This window comes from Mobula hypostoma, chromosome 21, assembly GCF_963921235.1.
Source record: "Mobula hypostoma chromosome 21, sMobHyp1.1, whole genome shotgun sequence".
Taxonomy (NCBI): Eukaryota; Metazoa; Chordata; class Chondrichthyes; order Myliobatiformes; family Myliobatidae; genus Mobula; species Mobula hypostoma.
Window position 1 is genome coordinate 25,593,892 of NC_086117.1, and position 15,134 is coordinate 25,609,025.

Sequence of the window (15,134 nt, forward strand, 5' to 3'; positions counted from 1 at the left end):
TTGGATATTGTGCAAAGACCAGCAGGCTCAGATGTGAAACCCTCATGCCCAGTCAGCTGGGTACCCATCATGTTACCTATCACACATCTCAATGGTCTCCATGAGGTGTCTGCACCAGAGCAGCCATTAAGAAGGTAGACCCACCATGAGACAGACCGTGTCTACACAGACACAGGCTCTTCAGGAGAAGGTCCACCTCAGATAGGTGCTCAGCACTGAATAGAATATCAGTAGGAAAAGCCTTCCCTTTTCCTCCCGACTGACCCCTCAAGATGTATAGTAAGGGGTTCGTTCACCTTAACTAGTCCACTCCATGACCTCCCAATTGAAGCCCCCATTCCCTGTGTCCAGCGGCTTCAAGTCTAGAGACCAAGTTAAACCCCTCCTTCATGAAGGGGTTGTGCCATCTCTTTGCTACACTTGGAGTACCCCCCCCCCTCCTCCACACACCATGGAAGGGGACCGGGAATGGAATTTTGCCCCTGATGGTCGTGATCAACATTCCTGACTGCTGGCATTTGGCAGGTTGGGGATACTGGGTATGCTCAGAGACTGGAGCATCTAAAGGAAGTGAATCGGGAGCATAAGGAGGGAGGAAACTTCATGCAACTGTAGAAATAATTTTCAGGCATCACCTTCCTAGAATCAAAAATTCAAAGTTTTAAAACTTGACACTTGGGTTTTAGTACCATTCACAACTGAGTTCAAGCCAATATTTATAAAGATTCAGCAAAGTATCCCTGTTTTCATATTCTACATTTAGTGCCCACTTTATTAGGTACCTCCTGTACCTAATATAGTGGCCACTGAGTGTATGTTTGTAGTCTTCTGCTGTTGTAGCCCATCCACTTCAAGGTTCAACATGTTGTGTGTTTAGAGATGCTTTACTGCACGATACTGCTGTAACACATAGTTATTTGAGTTACTGTCACCTTCCTTTCAGCTTGAACCAGCCTGGCCATTGACTTCTCTTATTAGCAAGATATTTTTGCCCACAGAACTGCCACTCACTAGAAGATTTTCTGTTTTTTGCACCTTTCTCTGTAAACTCTGTTGTGCACGAAAATCCCAGGAACTCAGCACTTTCTGAGATAAGCAACAACAAGAGAGAATCTGCAGATACGGGAAATCCAGGCAACACACACAAAATGCTGGAGGATCTCAGCAGGCCAGGCAGCATCTATGGAAAAGAGTAGGTTGAGGTTTTGTGCTGAGACCCTTCATCAGGACTGGAGAGAAAAAGAAAGATGAGAAGCCTTCTTACTCTGGCTTCTCGTCTTTTTTCCTCCAGTTCTGATGAAGGGTCTCGGCCTGTAATGTCGACTGTACTCTTTTCCATAGATTCTGCCTGGCCTGCTGAGATCCTCCAGCATTCTTTGTGTTGCTCTGAAGTAATCAAACCATCCGGTCTGGCACCAACAACCATTCCACCTTCAAAGTCACTTAGGTCACATTTCTTCCCCATTCTGATGTTAGGTCTGAATCTCTTGACCATGTCTGCATGCTTTTATGCATTGAGTTGCTGCCACATGATTTGCTAATTATATATTTGCATTAACGAGCAGGTGTACAGGTGTATCTAAGAAAGTGGCCACATTGAACTTTTCAGGTATCACCTTCTTGAAATCAAAAATGCAAAGTTTTATAACTTTACACTTGGGTTCTATAGTGCCATTCATAACTGAGGCCAAGCCTATATTTATAAAGGTTCAGCATATTATCCCAGTTTTCATACTCTATATCAAGTTTAACTTTATTGTCATTCAACCGTACACATGTAGGCCGCCAAACAAAACTACTTTCCTCCAGACCAAGGTGCACAACACAGTACATATAACTCACACACAAAACACATAAAGTAATATGATTACTATCAGATTAACAAATACTGGGGTCCATTTGCGACAGAATTAAAAAGTAAACAGTATAACACTACTGGCATTTCATGTGTGATTAGACCTGGGTGGAGGTGGGGAGTTCAATAGTCTTATGGCCTGGGGGGGAAGAAGCAGTTTCCCATCCTAACAGTTCTTGTCCTAATACTATGGTACCTCCTGCCTGATGACAGGGGTCCAGGAGGTTTATGGACAGATGGGAGGGATCCTTGACAATGCTAAGGGCCTATCACTCCTGACAAACATCTCTAATGGGTGGAAGAGAGACCCCAATAATCCTCTCAGCAGTCCTTGCAATCCTTTGTAGGGACTTGCCGCCAGATGCCTTGCAATTCCCATACCAGACGGTGATGCAGATCATCAGGACACGCTTGATGGAGCTCCTGAAAAAAATTGCTTGCCTTAGTCTCCTCAGGAAGTGGTGGTGTCGCTGTGCTTTCTTGACCAAAGAGGTTGTGTTGAGGGACTAGGTGAGATTGTCTGTGTGTGCTCTCCGAAAAACTTGGTACTCCTAACTCTCTCCACGGGTGAGTCGTGTATGTGCAGTGAGGAGTGGTCAGCCTGAAACCTCCTAAAGTCCACAGTCATCTCTTTGGTCTTGTCCACGTTGAGACTCAAGTTGTGGTGCTCGCACCGCTCTGCCAGCTGCTCTGCCTCCTCTCTGAAAGCCGTCTCGTCATCGCTGTTGGTGAGGCCAACCACTGTTGTGTCATCAGCGAACCTGGTGATTCAGTTTGAACTGGATCTAGCGGTGCAGCCGTCTGTCAACAGCGTGAGCAGCAGCGAGTTCGGCATGCGGCCTTGCTGCTCAGTGCGATGGAGCTAGAGATGTTCCTGCCAACGCGGACTGACTGTGGCCTTTCTGTCAAGAGGTCCAGGATCCAGTTACAGAGAGGGGTGTTGAGACCCAAAGAGGACAGTTTACCCTCCAGTTTCCGAGGGATGATTATATTAAACACTGAACTGAAGTCAATTAACAGCATCCTGGTGTATGAGGCACCATTTTCCAGGTGGGACAGGGCGGAATGGGTGCAGAGGCTATGTCGTTATCTGTGGACAATTTGAGTGATAAACAAACTGGAAAGCATCCAATGTAGCAGAAAAAAAGGGATTTGATGTGATCCATAACCAGCCGCTCAAAGCGCTTCATTGTTGTTGAGGTCAGTGCCACTGGACAGTAGTTGCTGGGCCAGTTTAGTATCGCCCTCTTGGGTACCAGGACAATGGCTGCCGCTTTGAAGCCTGAGGAGACAGTCGACTGTTCCAGAGAGATGATGAAGACGTCAAATAGAACTTCTGTTATCGGAGACTATTATCATAGCACTACTCTTATCTACTATTGATAAAGCCCAGAATTGCACATGCCCTATTAACCTTTCTTTCCATCAGTCTGGCAACTTTCAATGATTTATATTCCCGCTTCCCTTTGCTCCTGCACCCCTTTGCCTGTCGTCATTCTTACCGTCAAAATCCACCATCTCATACTCCTACAGCATGATTCATCAGCCAGATGCCTGCCCATTTAGGGGGCATTTAAGAAAATCTTTGAAAGGCGCATAGACCATAGGAAAATGAAGGGCTATGCGGGAGGAAAGGGTTAGATTGATCTCAGAGTGGGTTAAAAGGTCAGCACAGCTTTGTGGGTTGAAGTGCTTGTACTGTGCTTTTATGTTCAATGTTCCACCAGCCTGCTCACAGTACACTGTTCTGCAATCCATCACTACATCAGCAAGTATTAGAGGAACACACACAAAATGCTGGAGGAACTCACTGGGTCAGGCAGCATCTATAGAGACGAATGATGGTTAACGTTTTTTGACCTCCACCAGGGTGAATGAAGGGTCACCCAAAACACTTATTCCTTTCCATAGATACTGCCTAACCTGCTGAGTTCCTCCAGTATTTTGCATATGTTACTTTCGATTTCCAAAGATTCTCTTGTGTTGATGTTTGGCAAGTTTTAAGTCATCTACCAATTAGGTGCAATGATTCTGTTTTCCTTTGAAACTTTAAAGCAGGGGTTCCCAACCAGGGGTTCGCTGACCCCTCAGTTAATAGTAGGGGTACATGGCATAACATAGGCTGGGAACCTCTGCTTTAAAGAAATTTCTTCATCTATGATGTGTTTTAGGACATCCTGCCTCAGTATAAACTACCTTTTCTTCCTTACCCAACATCTAACTCTGCAACAAGAGCCTGTGATATTTTCTTGTGCAAAATTGAAAACCCAATGGGTTTTTAAACACGGTATTGAGAAGTCAAACCAAGACACCAGATTCGAATCAATTTTATTCAAATCTGTTCTACTCACTTGCTGAATGGCGGGCGGAAGGTAACAAGTAATTCTTGCACCACTTATGTGTTTGGACTGAGTTCAAAAATGAGGGAGGTTTCATGTGAGGAAAGGACATCACCTGAATCAAAATTGCACCAGTTTCCTTACAAAGAGTGCTGAGATAAGAAATAGAAGTGAGAAATAATAAAAACTGTTGGGAGTTAATACCAATGTGAATGTTTTATTCTTCTTTGTAAGACTTCAGACGAATGATTAACTTTCACTGTTTTTCTGTAGAGTTGCCCATATGGTCTCCAGTAGAGCACACCGGCCCCTCAGCTGGGGCGAAAATTCAGAACAGCAAATGTGAGCAGGAGGGCATTGCCTGGAAGAATGGCAGAGGCTATGAGAGAGCCTCACTGAGTTTGCCTGAAGCCACTACATATGATTTCACTCCAGGTACCGAGATCTTATGCACTCTTGCAACAGGCTCTTCAATTCATCCCATTTCAAACATCTTAGCAGGACTAAAGAAATATTTGTGTGCCAACCTGATTTTCATTATACCCACTTACAGACAAATCTTATGAATGTGCAGAAAGAAAAATAACTTGTATGTTATAGCACCTTCCATAATCTAAGACTGTCAAGGCAATTATAAACATCAATTATTTTAAAGAGTGGTCATTCAGAGTTGAAGGTTCAAAGTAAACGTACTGTCAAAGTATGTATGTCACCATGTCCTCCCTTGAGATGCATTTTCTTGCAGGCATTTACAGGAAAATAAAGAAATGCAATACGGTTTATGAAAAACTGTAAATAACAAATTGACAACCAATATGCTAATTTGAGCAAATAATAAAAAAAAGTAAATAAGTAATACTGAGCTTTAGAGTCTTTGAAAGTGAGTCTATTGGTTGTGGAGTCAGTTCAGTGTTGAGGCGAGTGAAGTTATCCACTCTGGTCATTGTTGAAAACGTGGTTCATATACAGCAAGCTCCCATAGACAGTGATATTTGATCAAATCGTGCTATTATGATTTTGGTGGCTAGGACACTGGAGAGGACTTAGCATTTTTTCCCCAAATACTGCCATGGGACCTTTAAGGTCTCTGTTTAAATCACATCTCCAGCTGTGGAGGCAGACTGTCAGTGGAGTGTTGTTAACTATAGTTAGAGGTATTCCTGAAGATCTGTTAGATAACATAACTGCCATCGACTGTGGTCACAACAGTCAATCAGGAGAGGATTTGCTCCTTCCGCAGTTGTATATCTTTGTGCCCAGTAACTGTTGGTATCTCCAAGATTTGTAATAAATAAAGATAATAGGAAAATGTTGCAAATTTGTGCCTTTGGGCCCTGAAGTCATGAACGGAATGGAATGGCTGTCTCCTTTTAAACTGTTAATTTACAGCATGTTCAGACAGGGTTCTTGAACTACTGGCATTCTTCTCAAATCTACAAATACAGTAAAACGCCAATAATTTGCTATTCTACTTGCTAGATATTGTTTTCTGAAATTTCCTTAGACTCAACAGGATCCTATATACTCGACTCTCTTGAAACACACTGGAGTCCTCTTTCAATGGCTGCTTTCATATATACTGGGGGGGTTCTAGATCCCGTGCTAATTTAAAACTTTGACTGTAAAATTTGTTATACTAGAGTGTAATATCTTAAAAAATGGTGAATAAAAGTCTGTTGGGTATTAATGGGGAATAATAGTTTGGAAAGGCTGCCAGCCCAGCACTACCAAAGAGCTGGTGGAGTGTTCTGTATATTTAGTGTTGATCATTTTGTATTGGCTCAGCATTATAATAAGTTAGTGTGATGTACAGATAAAGAGAATATGGTTTACGTGTGAATTTGTGCATATAGATATATCACAGGATCTTTGTCAAGCAAAGATCAACAGCAAAGCTTACAAGGACTTGTATATTAAGGATCGTTTGAGAGGATGTTTCAGGGAACTTCATAAAGGAGGGAAGAGAGATGGAGATGGAGAGTGAGAGTTAGAGTTAGAGTTAGAGTTAATTGGGATGGGAGTGAAATGTAATTTAGACCTAAGTGGTTTAGCTGTTAAAGTTACGATTGACAAAAGCACAGTGATGAAAATCGAGGGTGTGCTAGAGTTCGTACTAATCTTTTGGAGTTCATTTGGGACATCAACCATGAGCCAGTTCGGCATGTGAGACTTGGTGCAAATTAGGGTAGCACCAACAGAGTTTCAGTTTTAGTGGAAGGGGGTCACACTGGAATAAATGCAATAAGTTATCCTAAAGGAAACAACCGAGATTCCTGGGCTGAGAGTGTGATTTTGGTGGTGATAAAAACCATTTAATGCACTGGTTTTTATTCATCACTTCTGAAATGAATTACATCTGTTCAATGGATCTTGATGTGGGCAGGGTCTTTTGACTGGACATGTTTATGGAGATTTCATTCTGTCTGTTCCCCTGGGGGAAGATGGGGAGTGGAGTTATCGGTGCAGTAGCGGGGAGAGTGATGGAAATGCAAAATTTTAAAAATTGCATGTGACATCCTTTCTGTTGCAGGCTCAGGTTCCCATCTCTCAAGATCTTCTGGCAATAAAGATTGTTTGTTGACCTCCGCCTACAAGCCAAGCTTCCCCTGGAGCCCGTTCCAGAATGTATATGACTTCTGCCATCTCTCCCCCAGCTTGCAGACCACCCTCTTAGTGGATGCAGGTGGATTGTACAGGTCCTCTGTTTCAAGTCCACTTGAGATTGATCAGCCCATTGACTACAGCACTCATTACTCCTCGGATTCAAAGTCGTACCACTGTGTGAAGTGTAATAAGGTAATTGCTACTGGCACTCAGTAAAACTGGGTTTTACAGTGGGATGGGGCTGCAAGGATACTTTGCATTCTTTTGTGTTTTCCTAAGACTGTGGGTTCAAGTCTCACTCCAGACACTTCAGCATGAAAGCTATGTTGATGTTGCAATGCAGTACCAGTAGCGAAGTGCAATTTTGTTGTCAAAACTTTGTCTACCTTTTAAAGTGAATGCAAAAGATCTTATGTGATCATTTTGCAAGGAGGAGGAAAACAATGACTGTCCCTAAATCAACAACTAAATGCTGATTGTTTTTTGACCTTGTCCTACAAGTAAAACTCCCCCTGGAACTCATTCCAGAACATGTACGATTTTGCAAACTCTCGTTGAGATATCAGTCCACCCACTCAGCCATAATCAAATTGCTGTTTGTGGGATCTTGTTCTGTGCAAATTGGCTTTCATATTTCCTTTACAACCACAATGAATACACTCCGGGAAAATACTCGCAGTGGTCACTTTATTAGGTACAGGAGTGGAACCCTGCATGGTCTTCTGCTGCTGTAGCCCATCTGCTTCAAGGTTTGACGTGTTGTGTGCTCTCCTGCACACCACTGTTGTAACTTATGGTTATTTAAGTGACTGTCATTTTCTTGTCAGCTTGAACCAGTCTGGCCATTCTCCTTGGACCTCATTAAAAATCTGTTTTCACTCAATGGATGTTTTCTGTTTTTTGCACCATTCTCTTTAAACTCTAGAGACTGTTGTGCATGAAAATCCCATTAGATCAGTAGTTTCTGAGATACTCAAACCACCCCATCTGGCACCTACAATAATTCCGTGGTCAAAGTCACTTAGATCACATTTCTTCCCTATTCTGATATTTGGTTTGAACAACTGATCCTCTTGACCACGCCTGCAGGATTTTATGCATTGGGTGTTGCCACATGATTGTCTGATTGGATATTTGCATTAATGAGCAGGTGTACAGGTGTACTTAAAGTGCATATTGAATGTACATCGTTGATTATAAATCACTCGCGATCCCTTAAGGTCACGAAAGGTTCGATTTCGAGCACATCCCCAATTGTTTCACATTTGAGAGTCCAGGTGAATTCTTGAATTGGAAGCTATCCACCGTAGAGTTTATGTTGGGAATTTAGAATGCCATGGGAATTGGAGCTTCTGAGTAATCCTCACCATGAAAGGAAATTTGATTGGCAATTGAGATTTTAATAAGAATCTAAATTGAAGTAAGGGAGAGAGTGGGATTTGGAATAAGGGATTTGAGAATAAGAATAAAAATTTAAAAGGCCGTGGGAATAAGAACAGTGAATCAAATACTACACCGAGATTCATATTCTTGCGGGCATTCACGGTAGATCAAGAATTACAATAGAATCAATGAAAAGCTACACAGAAACAAAGACTGACAAACAACCAATGTGCAAAAGAGGACAATCTGTGCAAATACCAAAAAACAAATCAATGAAGCCTAGAGCATGGGTCACAGGGTCCTTGAAGTTAAGTCCATAGGTTGTGGAATCTGTTCAGAGTGGAGGTGAGTGAGAACTGTGCAACCTGTGATGTTGATTCTGAGAGAAAAATGGGGAGGTCCTTACATCAATTGGAAAGCCGTCGCACGAACCAGGCATTGATAATCATCTTCTGCCAGCAGGTCTTCTCCACTCCTCATGGGCTGGAAGTCCATGTCAGGAGGTCTCACAGTGGAATGCGGCCTTTTGCCTGCGACCTGTGTGGGAAAACGTTCGGCCACGCCGTCAGCCTGGAGCAGCACCTGAACATCCACTCGCAGGTATTCTAATCCGCTTCGGTCTTGGTGCTGTCAGAAATCTGACTCTTTTAATGTCAAGAACCCGTGGAAATGGAGAGGGGTGGGGGGAGGTCCATATTCATCCTTGAGAGAGAAGGGGTCCCCATACTTTGGTGGGAGAGCTTTCACATGAAGAAGCAAATTATACCTCAGTTATCATCTTCAAACTGAGGAAAGAAATGCCATGAGCTTCAGTAGCCCCTTAAGGAGAGGGGGTGACCTCCCCCTGGAGGGAGAATTCACATCAAGTGAGAGGAGGGGGACCAGTGCTTTCAAGGCAGGACAGAACCTAGTGAAAGTCCATCTGCAAGGGAAATCGGAAAGTGACAAGAGTATTTGGGAAAGCTGTCAAAAATTAGGAAAACCATAGGCTTAGAAATTTGATCCTGTAATGTAATTTTGCTTTGAGTAACAAGTAATTCCGTTTCAATAGAAGATGCTGAAATGTGAACAATCTCCATGAGTCATGCAATTTTCAAAATTAATCTTGGCATTTCTAGGCTTCTTATCCCCTGCACAGCTGCATACATTATTATTAACTGTGCCCCAGTGAGGGAAATGAGACCAGATAGACATTTCCACTAGGAGCACTTTGTGTCCATTCTGTGCTGGCAAATGGTTTAACTCACCATTTCAGTCAGTTATGAATTCCTACGCCAAAATGTGACTGTCCCTCTCAAAGCTGCCTGATGAATTGATACTTCTATATGTTGGCCTGCTGTGCAATTTTAGCTTTCGGTTTCACACTTTCTCTGTTTTATAGGAACGGATCTTTGAATGTAAAATGTGTGGGAAAACCTTCAAGAGGTCGTCCACCCTCTCCACTCATCTGCTGATTCACTCTGACACCCGGCCATACCCCTGTCAGTATTGTGGAAAGCGATTCCACCAGAAGTCAGACATGAAGAAGCACACTTATATTCACACAGGTAGAGCGAAACATGTATACTTACCCACTCAGGTAGCACGCACCTGCATCCACACAGGTACAGAGGTACACACCTAAATTCTTGCATGTATGGTGGAACCTGATACATTTAACCAGGTATGGAAAAGCACCTTACACGCATTTATTTACAGAGGTAATGTCGTCCACACCTGCATAACAATAGTCAGGCTTGAGTTGATCAGTGGTAAGTAATGTTTGCATCGCTCGACTCCCGGCAGCCTTCATTCTTTGACAGGAGAAAGTACGCCATTTCCTTTTGAAATTTAGGAATGTTACCACATTAAATCCCCAGCATCAACAGACTGGACGTTCCATTTTCTGGAAACTTCTGGACTGGCCACACGGACACCGTGTTTTGAGGGCACCACGTTAGCATAGCAGTTAGTGTGACAGTTTTACAGTTCAACACTTTGAGAACAGAACTTTGGAAGTAGGATACAATGTGGAACTGCTACTGTGTGGTATATTCAGCACAAGGGACTGGAATAGCTCAGTGACAAAGGGTGAAAGGCAAACCCCATATTCAAATTCCTTATACATCCACCCAAGGGTCCAGACATAGCCTTTATTTCAAGTCTCATCTTAAAGTTGGCACAGTTATACTGCTAAACGAATGTTTAACCTTCACTTTACTGGACTAGTAGGTAAACCGTCTGCAGCTCCTCAAATCTTTTCCACTTTTGATTAAGATGATGGTTGATCTGACAATAGTCTGAACTCTACATTCCTATCGATCTGTGGTAACCTTTCACTCTTTACATATTAAATAGCTATCTACCTCTGCCTTAGAAACATTCAAGGACTCTGCTTTGCATTGAAGAAGAGAGTTCCAAAGATTTATGAACCCCTGAGAGAGAGAAAATAAATAATTTGAAACCACAACCTTCTGATCCAGAGTGTGAGAAAATGTTATCACTGGGCTACAGCCGACAGCAAATGTGATTTAAGGAATTTGAGGACAATATTACTTCATGCAATGCTCAAAAATCCTTTGAAAATCTGGTTATCTTTTGTGGCAGTAATATTATTAATGCTAAATGATTTGCTCCCAACCCTGATGCTACTGTTTACGACAATAAAAACTGTAGGTTCAACTTCCCCACCAGAGATTTAAATTTAACATCAAAATTGATATCTCAATGTAGTACTGGAGCGATGTTGACTGACTGGATTTGAAAGCACTTCATTGAATATATAGAATACTTTGACATGACATTGGAAATTGATAAATAAAAACAAGTCTTGTTTTGCTTGCTACCTTTAGAAAAATATTTCTTTTTGGCCCTCTTGGGTAGATTTAGTGAGACTGGATGATATTATCTTAAAATAACATAGCTCTGAGATATGAAGCAAAGGGCTGAAGGTTCTTTCTCAAAATGGAGGCCAGTGACTAGTGATGTGCATGAATGCCATTGTTGGGACCCTTGTTATTCATTATTTATATAAACGATTTGGGTGTAGGTACACAAGGCTTGATCAGTAAGTTTGCAGATGACATGCCATTAGGAAATATTGTTAATAGTGAAGAAAGTTATTGTGAAACTGGAAGAAGGTGCAGATAGTATTTACAAGGATGTTGCCTGGACTAGAGGGCCTGAGAGAGGTTGGACAGGCTCCGTCTTTTTCCCTAGGGAACCTTGGGAAACATTTAAAATTCGGAGAGGCATAGATGTGGTGGGCAGTAACAGTCTTTTTCCCCAAGATAGGGGAGTCCAAAACTAGGTGCATCGATTTACAGTGAGAGCGGAAAGATTTAAAAGAGGCCTGAAGGGCAAAATTCACACAGAGGGTGGTGAGTATATAGACCAGACTGCCACCAAGAAGTAGTTGAAGCAGGTACAATAGCATAATTTAAGAAGCACTTGGATCAGCACGTGTAGGGTTTGGCCTAGGGTCATGTGGGTCAAACAAAGGAAATCGGGTCTAGCTGGGTGGGCACTGTTGTTAGCATGGACTAGTGGGGCCGAAGGGTCTGTACCTGTGTTATATTGCTCTATGACTCTAAACATAGGAGTGCTCTCTCTTTTAGCATCAGCGAATATTTTATTCCTAAACCAACAGAATAAAATGACTAATCTGGAAATAAATCTGCCATGATGGAGTGGCAGAGCAGACTCAATGGGCTGAATGGCCTAATTCTGTTCCTACGTCTTATGGTCATTATCGTATTGCAATGGCCATGGTTTCTGTCCCCACGAATGCTGTCTGACCTAATGAGTGTTTTCAGCATTCTCTTCTCTTTAATTATATTTTTATTTGCGAGAGTTTGCCACGAGCATCTGTCATTCTTGATAATAATTTCTCTGAAATGAAGCAGTTTAATTGGCTGTGGTGTGAGCATTGTCTTCGGAAGGAAGTTTCTACTCGCTGTTAACTTTGCCATTTCCCTCATTGTGTTTCTCAGGCGAGAAGCCTCACAAGTGTCAGGTGTGTGGGAAATCGTTCAGTCAGAGCTCCAACCTCATCACTCACAGCCGCAAGCACAGTGGCTTCAAACCCTTCGGCTGCGAGCTGTGTGCCAAAGGATTCCAGCGCAAGGTGGATCTTCGCCGTCACTGTGAGACTCAGCACGGTCTGAAGTGTTAAAAGCCACACTTGAAGTACAGGGTGTGGGGGAGGGGGGGAGGGGGGAGGGGGGGAGGGAACAGGGCAGAAAATGACAGTCAGCAGACAGAATGAACGTGATCCCCGTCCTCTGTCTGCCATGGCACTGAAGAAAAGAATTGCTAACAGAGGGGGACATTCAACGGGTCAATAAAACTGTGGATCATCAAACCAGAAAGAATGTTTAATCCACGTTCTGTTTTTCCTCAATTTTCCTGTCAGTGGTTTTCAATTCTGAAATAATATTGCTCTAATGCCTTAAAGACATTGTCATATGAAGAGCGCTTAATGCCTCTGGGTCTGTACCCACTGGAATTCAGGAGAATGAGAGGAGACCTCATTGAAACCAGGACGTTGAAGGCCTCACTGGAGTGGATGTGGAGAGGATGTTTCTTACAGTGGGAGAGTTTAGGACCAGAAGGCACAGCCTCAGATTAGAGGGACGGCCATTTAGATCGGAGATGAGGAGGAATTTCTTTAGCCAGAGAGTGGTGAATCTGTGGAATTCGTTGCCACAGGCAGCTGTGCAGGCCAGGTCATTGGTCTGCTTAAAGCAGAGATTGGTAGATTCTTGATGGCATGAAGGGATGCAGGGAGAAGGCAGGAGATTGGGGCTGAGAGGGAAAATGGTTCAGCCATGACGAATTGGCGGAGCAGACTCGATGGGCCAAATGGCCTAATTCTGCTCCTATATCTTATAGTCTTGAATCTTGTTCCCATGATGACCCACACAGATTGCCATTAACTTCAAATCTCTCCAAAAACTCATTCCATTCCTGCCAACCTATATCTTCTTCAGGCTGACAAAATATCTGAAGTCTTTACATGTTTTCAATTCGAGCCACTTGTCCTTCGTTCTGCCATGGTTCCAGGTACCCAGACTCCAAGTCCTGGAGTTTTCTGTCTCACCTTCACTTCTCCAACTCTTCCTCTTTTTAAACACCTCACAGCCTAACGCTCTGTTGTTGATTGATGTTGAGTGGCTGAATGCCAATTTCGATCTGGTAATATCCCTGTGAAGCTTCGGGAGAAGTTTCATTATTTGAAAGGCCCAGTTTAAATGCACTTAGTTGTTGTGTTATGGTACAGGCGACCCGCTACTGCCCGTAAGGAGTTTGTATGTTCTCCCTGTGACGGTGTGGGTTTCCTCCGGGTGCTCTGGTTTCCCTCCACAGACCAAAGGTGTACCTGGTTGGTAGGTTAATTGGTCATTGTAAATTGTGAATTGTCCCATGATTAGGCTGGGGTTAAATTGGGGGATTGCTGGATGGTGTGGCTCGAAGAGTCAGAAGGATCTTTACCATGCTGGATCTCAATACTTAAATAAGTAGAATCGTAAAGCAATAAAGGTGTGATAAAGACTATGTTAAAATGCTCGTTTGCGCTTATACTTCATCCTAACTTGCCAACTCAACTTCTAGGTATTTATTTTATTTCCAGATCTAGTTTCCTCTTGATTGTATTTTTCTTTATTTTAAATGTTCATATATTTACAAGTTTCATATTTTTAATGCCATCCAGGTAAAGAAACTATCTCCTGGATTTACTAGTAGCTCTCCCGTTTCCTGTGCCCCTAGTTTTGTTCTTGCTGAGAAGTGGGGTGACAACTTGCACCTGCTTGCGTATTGTAAGCACGTAGTGTTGTTGCCGCTGTGTGCGGTGCTCCGTTTCCGGAATGAGCTTCCATTGGGAATCAATGGATCCGTCACCCTGCAAGCAAACTGCTTTCCTCCCACAGCCTGCGTGGTGCAGGCACCACCAGCAATTCAACAAACTGTTTCTCCAGGACCCTAATGAAAGAACTCCCAGGAAATAAAAAGGACGGTATTATGATTTCGTTAATTGAGCATTCAGAAGTACATTTAATGTCAGAGAAATGTATACAATATACATCTTGAAATGCTTTTTCTTCGCAACCATTCCTGCTCATTTGTGGAAAAGCTTTCTCTGAGAATAAGAATCATCCAACTGAATGTTTACTAAGTTGATTTCCTTTCCAATTTGGATGTGGGCACACATATTTATGGATAAGGGAGGGAGTGGTGGGTTTGCATTAACTGTATAATTTGAGTCTTTTTAAAGCCTCTTGAAATATTGGTCACGATTTTATAGCGAGCTAATGGTTTTGCGGAGCAGGGACAACTGACGGACTAACAATATGTTCATAAACACACGAGATTCTACAGATTCTGTAAATCTTGAGCAATGCACACAAAATGCCGGAGGAACTCAGCAAGTCAGGCAGCATCTGTGGAGGGAAATAAACAGTCCCTGATGAAGGGTCTAGGCCCAAGACGTCGACTGTTTATTTCCCTCCACAGATGCTGCCTGACTTGCTGGGTTCCTCCGCCATTTTGTGTGTGTTGCTCAATACTACGCTTGACTAAGTTGATTGCACCATCATGTGTGAAGAAGGATTTTCATCATTGTTCTTTTTATTCTCTTATTGATATCAGTTATGTTTATTCAGAATAAAATCCATACAGATTTGACAGTTTTGTATTGGTTGTTTCTTCCCCCTGCTTCATCTTTTATTTCAATGCTAATTTCCTGAGGCTTTCTGATCATGCTGGACTGTAACCTCTGACCTATGAAATGGGTTGCCTTTCCCTTGCAGAAGGCGGAACCTTGCATCACTTAACTCCCCGTTGCCAGGAGAGGCCAGGTCCTGTGGCTATTATCAGTCTGTTCATTCATAGCTGGGACTGAGTGGAAAGGCGAAAAGGAGCCTCAGGTGTGGCCTGTCATTCGGTGGCTGTGACTGAGCTCCCGGTTCTGGAGA

At 42.9% G+C, this 15,134-nt stretch overlaps 1 protein-coding gene across 1 annotated transcript in view; it reads left to right on the forward strand.

Annotated features, from left to right (window-relative positions):
• Positions 1 to 12,349, forward strand: part of gfi1b (growth factor independent 1B transcription repressor) — a 34,177-nt gene extending 21,828 nt beyond the window's left edge. The window contains exons 4-8 of the mRNA XM_063074168.1: positions 4,468 to 4,629; positions 6,725 to 6,990; positions 8,644 to 8,781; positions 9,563 to 9,728; positions 12,153 to 12,349. Of these exons, the coding sequence (XP_062930238.1) occupies positions 4,468 to 4,629; positions 6,725 to 6,990; positions 8,644 to 8,781; positions 9,563 to 9,728; positions 12,153 to 12,334 (914 nt within the window). The 3' untranslated portion in view covers positions 12,335 to 12,349. The remainder of the gene's footprint in view (positions 1 to 4,467; positions 4,630 to 6,724; positions 6,991 to 8,643; positions 8,782 to 9,562; positions 9,729 to 12,152) is intronic.
• The last annotated feature ends 2,785 nt before the right edge of the window (positions 12,350 to 15,134 follow it).